Raw genomic sequence first — 7881 nt, forward strand, 5'->3', positions numbered from 1 at the left:
TCAAATCCGGTAATAAGTGACAAAACGCTCTCACTAAAACTAGAAATATGACACTTCTGCTTTTTAAAGTGAAATAACCGTGTTAATAATAAATAGTACCAGTGAGGGAAGCTGTCGTATATTTAAAACGTTATTACTTCTTTTTTTTAAACCCGTCAAAAGTACAAGACGACGCTTAGGTAACATTTGTTCAGCTGTTAGCTAAGATGTGGCTCACTGAACTTACAATGACCTTTTTATGGTCAGATATGAGTATTAACTGCAACCACTCCAAGTTCAGGGATTTATCACGAACTGAAAACAGTCTGATTTAAATACCTTACTGTCTTTTAATTTGCAGGATAGAGAAGTGACACTTTCTGTGAAACTCCTGAGTGCTGAAAAGTTAAACTTAAAAGCAGAACACTAGCTAAAAAGGGCAAAACATTAGCTAAAAATCAAAATGAGCAAACTGTTAGCTTAAAACTAAATGTACAAAAAGGCCAAGTACAAGCTAAATTAGAAAAACACAAGAGGAAAGCTAAAAAAAAGCAAAATGTTAGCTAAAACCTAAATTTAGCAAAATGGTAGCTAGAAGCTAAACGTAGCAGATTTTCAGCGAAAAGCAGCAAAAGGCTAGCTGACAGCTAAAGTAGCAGAAAAGTAGCTAAAAACTAAAAGTAGCATAAAAATGACAAACATATGTATGAATGTACACTGAAGCAAATCTGAAAGAATGTTTTTGAAGCGCTCCCAGAGTATTTCTGTAGAATATATGTAAATAAAGTTAAATATTTTGAAACATAAATATTACAAAAGACAAAATTCATAGCTGAACATTCTGATACATGAACAGCTAAAATGGCACAAAGCAGTTTGATTTTAAAAAAATGAAAAAAAATACAACATTCAGGCACTTAAAATGATCCATTTTTAACAGTAATTTATTGTGCCATAATACAAATACTTTGATTTTTTTTAAATCATCCATTTTTTTTTAATACCATATGCTTAATTCCTTTAAAAGTTCAGTTTTGTCAGTGAACATATTTAAATAAAAAACCTACAAAGCAGAGCCTGCACTTACGCGTTTTGTTTAAATCTCATTTGTTTTGTAATGTTCAATAGAAGTATAAAACAAGAACCTCAAACATTAACCTTGGTGCTTGTAAGTTTTGAAATCATCTGATATGCAATGTGAGTGAAAACAAAGACATTAAACTTTGGCTTGGTTTATAAAATGTTTTATTCATGTTAACATGGTAGATGCACCAGGATTCAAAAAGTTCCACAAGGCTCTCGGGGACTACAACTGAATCAATTACAAAACAATAGTGGTCCAAATCTCTAGTGACAATCACTGGACAGACTAGAAAATAATACCCTTGCAAGAGTGTGTACAAAACCGCATTGTTCCCATTCCAGTGTAATATCTGAAGAGGAGCGCTAAACTAGAATGTCTTCTCTTCAGGAGAAACGTCAGATAAGAGCCATAGATTTACCCCCAAACAGGTTTTAGTGAAAGAGTGGCATCGGAACGAGACCAGGAAGTGAAAAGTTCAACCAATGAGAGCCACTTCTGCGTCGAAACTTTTTTTTTTTTTTTCAGCCAGCAAGTGCGGCTGGCTGGATTTCCCTGCGGCGTAGAAACTACGTCTTTGAACTCACACCTCGGCAAATGTAACAGCACCACGCAACCGTGTAGACACATACTGCAAAAAAAAATAAAAATAAAGTGGGGAAAACAAATTTATTCTTATATTTTGTTTCACTTCTTTGCCTCTAAAGTAAGCTGGGGAGGAGGGGATATAATCTAAGAGTATCGGATACTTTCTGCAGTCTAAACTGCAGAAGTGGGAAGGCCAAGAAGACAAACTAAAGGAATAAATGGTTCCTCTTTTCACCAAGTATTGTCCAAATCTGCTTTGCTGAAAGGATTTATTTATTTTTACTTTTTTGGTTCTTTATAACTCAATGGAATGAACTGGTGGAATGATTGAGTGAAGCATTAAGGAATAAAGAATACGTAAAAAGTTGGGTTTTTTTCTTCTTCTTTTGTTTCGTTTAGAGAGAGATAGAGATAGAGAAAGAGAGAATCCCAACAGGAAGGAGAACGTCGGCGCTCTAGTTCTCGGTTTCGCCTGCCTCTCCCTCTCCAGCTTCGCCGTCCTCGGGAGCGTTGTCCGATGTCCATAACTGTGGGGAGAAACAAGCACCCAGGTAAAGAACTGCGATTTTTCCTTTTGTCTTTTACTTTGAAAGGACAGCTGAGAAAATATGATAAGGAAGACAACGTATAAGGAAGTTTCCTAAACTTTTATTTAAAAATAGAGCAGCAAAGCCCCTTATCTGTATCATGTTCTCATTTTTAATTAAGCTATAAACAGAAGGCGACAGCTTTTAGTTTAGCTTTGCTCAAATAACTCGCAGCCAATTAAAAAAATAAACTTTTTGTAAACAGCGAGACGATTTAACGGCCCCAGTAGTGAAGGTTTACTTGCTGTAATCAGATTTCTAAGCATTAAGTGGCTTTGTGAGCGTCTGTGACGAGTCGTGTGATGGAAGTGAGCAATCCAGCTGATGATGATGAAGAATTTGTAATCACATGCATCACATGACTGGTGATTCCGACAGGAGTCAGTCACCAAAGTCTCTGTTTTCAGTTTTGCTCTGGCGCCAAAGTTTGTTTCTGTGGTTATTGACATTATTGCCACATTACGACCCTCTGAAGATTTATAAATCACTCTTACAAATTTAGAAGTATCACGTTCCTTCTTTTCAGTGCTGAAGGGCCCTTAAATGTAACCGAATCTCATAAGGTAAGAGGTTTCTTTAATCCCACTGCGGCTGCTGTGTGACTTACTGTCAGGTTGTCTCTGAGGAGCTGCATGATGAGAGTGCTGTCTTTGTACGACTCCTCGTGGAGCTGGTCGAGCTCCGCGATGGCATCATCGAACGCCTGCGAACAAAAAGACGAGCGTCAGCACCGCGGACAGAGGCGGGAGGCGCCTGCGACTGGGTTAACTGTGTCGGCTGGGTGCGTAAACCTTTTTGGCCAACTCGCAGGCCTTTTCTGGGGAGTTGAGGATCTCGTAGTAGAAGACGGAGAAGTTGAGAGCCAAACCCAGGCGAATGGGATGCGTGGGGTCCATCTCGGTGGAGCTGACGTTGAACGCATCCTGGTACGATTTTTGTGAGTTTTCAATGGTCTCTGAAAGAGAGAAGGGAAGCAAACGGAAGATGTTTTGAATGCCGTGCAAGTTCGCTTCCAAAATTATCCAAAACGGTCAATCACACGGTTGTTATTCTTATTAGGATAACGTGGGAAAATAAACAGATTTCATTGTAATTCTAAATATCTAAGTGGCACATTAACACTATCAGGTCTTGGAATAAATCAAAGAGTAATCCAAACGGCTCCGCCATATTTACATGCCCAACTCTGTTTAACTTTTAATTTTATTTTTTCCCCAAGAACCTTCACAACCTTTCCTCTGTGTGAGTGTTTGTTGCTCAACATAAATATCTGCAAATTTCAATTCTGCATGGGATTATAGGCATAGAATCAAGGCTTTGGCTGTTTGGATGTGCTAACTGGGTGAATGCATTTCAACAAATAATCAAATGTGAAAAATTAATTGTGTTGAACAACTAAATGAGTTGAAATCTAGATAATTCTTTTAAATGAAAGACAAATCTGTCAGTCTGGCAAAAAAACAATTTTAAGTCATTTTGTACTCTTTAAAAGACTACCTGTGGTAATCTTTTTAAAATATGACCCTTTTGAATATGACAAAAGCTATATAAAAAAAAGGCAAAAACACTTTTTCAGCTTCAAGCTTTAAGAGTTTTATCACATCATGAGGGTTGTTATGTTTATGGGTTTGTCGCAAACAATAAAAACAGCATATTTGGTTAACTAGACAAACAAAATTGACAGAATCAACGCAAAAAACGCAATTTGCTTTTTATATTTGATCATTTATTGAATTGCATTCAATTGAAAAATATTCCCACCCAGTCAAAAACCCCATAAATCTGTTTTTTTTTTTTCCTTTCCAAGAGGGTCTGGAACTATAAAATACACCGCAGCGAAAAAGCAAAACACTTTGTAAAGAAATCATCCAAGTTATTAAGCTATTTATCGTTTCATTTTTACATTAGGAGAAACGCTGACCAGGCATTAATCACTGAAGTGTGAGCAGACTCTGATTAATAACGCTGAAGAACATTTAAAGAAAACGAAGGATTGTTGTGATCTTACTTGACTTTTCCTCTCCACAGGCAACTTCAGCGAGGTATCTGTAGTAGTCCCCCTTCATCTTTAGATAGAAGACCTTGCTCTCTGGATTTTTGGCATTTTCAATTAAATATTTGTCCAGCAGGTTCTGTGAAAAGAAGCAGCACGAGGTTAGTTGTTCTCATAGAGGACAGCATAAATGTTGAGCATTTAGACCCAGTGCAGACAGCCACGTATTAACCTCGCGATGGCGTCTTACAACAGAGAGGCGCATCTACAAAGGTTACTGTCATTCACCCGGACTATTTAAGTTGTCGTCACACCACCAAATAGAAGGCACGAAACAAACACATCCTCTTTGCAAAGCACAACCTGGTTCTAGACAGGTTCCCTAAACCTGACCACAAGCTGCTGATTTCTGTAAGGGCTCTCTTCCTGTCAGCAATTTTGTTTTTATTCGCAAACATACACACCCCGACAGCACCTCATGCTTCTCCCGATAATGTAGCTTTTAAATAATAATAATAAAAGAAAAAAAATAGATCTATCCGTGCATCATAGTCAAGTCCAAGCCATGCAGAAATATGACTTAAATTAACTGATTTAAACAAGGAGATCAACTTATTTTACTCAGAATAAAAAGGCTTCCCAAGACCTGTCTGCAAACACCATTTTCTTACTGAAATTATTAATGTCAACTTGAGTTTCCATATGTACAAGTTGTCTGATCTACTTATATTGGGCTCTGTTTCTATTATTATTATTATTATTGGAGGGGAGGGAGCTGTGCTAATGGTAGAAAAAGGAGGACATGCTTTTGAGGTGAGAGACATTTTTTTGTTGAATTAGTATGTGGGATAGGCAGGCACAGACATCTCAGTGGCACAGGAGGCATAACAAGGGTCTGACATCACCTTGGCTGGGTCCTGATGTGAACGGCAACGTGAGCGAAATATCCAAAAGTGTGCAGGAAAGAAAAAAAAAATAATTAAGATGCCACTGGGCATCTAAGCGTAGCCACGTCTGACGAGTTTAACGCCTCGCCTGAAACTCGTGACTCAAGCGTTGAGCATTTTTCTTCTCGTTGTACACTCGCTCCTCTGGAGTTGGAACTTATCTCGGGCAGCAGATCTTTTATTGTCGGCGCAATGAGTTAAACAATTAACAGGAGGGTGTTGGGTTTAAAACTGTGGTTTCTTTTGGAAAATCCAGTTGGGAAAAAACACAAGAAAACCAGTCTGCGTCAGCGGAGTATTTATGTGTTCAATGCTTTACACGAATACGTACAATCTTTTTTTTTTTCTTTAAGAGAGCCCAATTCTCCTGCCTCTTCAAACTGAGACGCGAATCCATGAGGTTTTCTCTTACCGCCGTGTCTTTTTTCCAGCGAGGAGCTGCATAGCTGACATGTCGGGCTTCTGAAGGCAAGCTAAGGCTTGAGGACTGACACACCCTCCTCTCTTCGCTAACCCACAATCAGCACGGGCTGGCACAGATACTGTGTAAGCTGAGTCACAGCCAGCCAGGCCAGGTACGCCCAAAATGGTCCCGGCAGCCTTTCATTGTCTTTTTTTTGTTTAAATCGGAGGTTCGTGAATTTAGGGGGAGGGAAAAGCGACCATATCAAGCACCAATCTGTGCATTTATATTAAGCGAAAGGTGAAAACAATATTGTTCCATTGAAGCCAAGCCTTGAAATGTGGCAAATATTGCATTTAAACCCCCTGGTTTCAATAAGCGGCTCAGCAGGAGGGTGTCACTGCGGCAAACTGTAGAAAACTAAGCTTTAGGGAGAGCGTGAGTCATTTCTACATGTGAATTCTTGCACTCGGGCAACCGCATTAGGCTGCTGTCTGCCAGATGGAACTCAGTATCTGAAGGATGCCCTTTCTCTCTTTCTGTGTGTGTCGAGTTAACACAGCTCTTTTCAGACACACCTTAGAGACTCGGCACTGTGACCTCTTGCCAGTTCACGCCCTCGAAAGGGTTTCAAGGCCTATTGTTCTAAAATCCAGATTCCCAAAAAAGGCAGGAACAGTCGGAAGGCTGCATCACACTTCCTTGTCCTGTCTGCCTTCAGAGGTTTTATTTATACAAAAAAACAGGGGCGGGGGGGGGGCCTCACAGGAAACAGATGCCTTGATCTAACCAGCAGCATGTCACTCTCAGGGAGGTGGTCTTCGGGTTCTTACCAAAACACAGTGGCAGATCTCGTCCAGCTCCTTCTCCACCTTCTCCCGGTACTCGTTGACCATCTGCTTCTTCTTCTCGCAGCCGTCGGCCTTCAACAAGATGCTGGACAACACCCGCCACGCGGACCGCCTCGCCCCGACCACGTTTTTGTAGGCGACGGAGAGCAGGTTCCTCTCCTCGTTCGTCAGGTCGCCTCCCATCTCCGTGACCGCCTTCATGCACTCCGCCATGTCATCGTAGCGCTCGGCCTGCTCCGCCAGCTTGGCCTTCTGGATGCAATCCGATTTCTCCATAGTAGTTTATATATTTAACTCCGGGGGGATAAAATAAAAAAAAAAAAAAAATGACAGTCAAGGGGGTTATGCTGGAGGGCGGGCGTAGCGAGAAGGTCTGCGGCGTTGTTCTCCACGGAGCTGCAAAAGAAACGTAATAATGTAAGATGGATCCCGATCATTTTAAGATCTGGGCAACCTAAACTAGACATCATTAGCTGTAAAAAAAAAGGACAATGGCGTAACATTTTGAGCTATAATTTGCTCTCCTGCGTCGACCACAATCGCCTCGGACCAGCTGATAATTCGCCAATTTCGACAAACAGCGCGTCTACGCCCGAGGTTGACTGCGTGAGCACCAGGAGTGCAGATTTGTGTAACGCTTCATGCTGCGACGCGAACCGCCAACGACGAACGACTGCTAGCTTAGCAGCACCAGCCACTCCTTTCAATAAGCCATGTTAGCGTTCCTCACACACGTCCCTACACAAGCCGACGCCTTACTAGCTCCGTCGTTGGCCGGGGCGTAAGTACGCTCAGATGGAAAGCAAACAAAATACGAGTGGTTCCGAACCTACTGAGGTCCAAATTCGCTCCCCCAAATCGATCCAACTCGGAGAGAAAACGGCAGAGGACAGCAGCGGTGGCGGAGAAAAATCCAACTGAACGTGCTAAAATAGGAGGGGGCTCATCTCGAGAAAGACGCGTATCCTCCAATCACAAGCGCTGGTTGGTTTTGATCTACAGGACAGGAGAGTGGTCTGAACCAATAGTTCTTTAGCGCGGGGGAAGGAGGCGGGACTTCAGTGGTCGGAGCGCTGCAGTCAGTAGGCGCGCTCCTTGTCAGCCTTTAGGAGTGAGGATGGGCGGCACGGGCGGAGTTTCCCCTCATGACTGCGATCTAAATTTACGATGTCATCGAAAGCTGACAATTTCAGTGTGTCATAGCCTATGACACACCTATGACTATGACTCATAGGGATATAAAACCTATAAAAAAATATCAAAACCAGAAAATAACCCTTGTAATTTGTCATAATCATCTGGTTAACTGACTTCATTTACATTTTGACCTTGGCATCGACACAGCTCTGTTTTGCTTATGTCAGTCACGTGATCGAAGCGGGCATACGCCGGTCTGGGCGTTGGATCTGAGCGAGGCAACGGGCTGAAGCCCCCCCCCCCCCCCCCCCCCCC

The 7881-nt window shown here is 41.7% G+C and overlaps 1 protein-coding gene across 2 annotated transcripts; it reads right to left on the reverse strand.

Moving 5' to 3' along the window:
• Positions 1 to 1207: 1207 nt before the first annotated feature.
• Positions 1208 to 7413, reverse strand: LOC108237209 (14-3-3 protein beta/alpha-A). 2 transcript variants are annotated; one of them, XM_017418497.3, is made up of 6 exons: positions 7263 to 7413; positions 6412 to 6825; positions 4244 to 4367; positions 3027 to 3190; positions 2843 to 2938; positions 1208 to 2175 (listed from the first exon to the last, which is right to left on the reverse strand). In XM_017418497.3, the coding sequence occupies exons 2-6, from the start codon at positions 6703 to 6705 to the stop codon at positions 2104 to 2106; spliced, it is 750 nt and encodes a 249-aa protein (XP_017273986.1). In that variant the 5' UTR covers positions 6706 to 6825; positions 7263 to 7413; the 3' UTR covers positions 1208 to 2103. The 2 variants fall into 2 exon arrangements, with proteins under 2 accessions (XP_017273986.1, XP_017273977.1); XM_017418488.3 differs by having other exon boundaries at positions 7259 to 7408.
• Positions 7414 to 7881: the final 468 nt, after the last annotated feature.

This window comes from Kryptolebias marmoratus, linkage group LG10, assembly GCF_001649575.2.
Source record: "Kryptolebias marmoratus isolate JLee-2015 linkage group LG10, ASM164957v2, whole genome shotgun sequence".
NCBI classification, from domain to species: domain Eukaryota; kingdom Metazoa; phylum Chordata; class Actinopteri; order Cyprinodontiformes; family Rivulidae; genus Kryptolebias; species Kryptolebias marmoratus.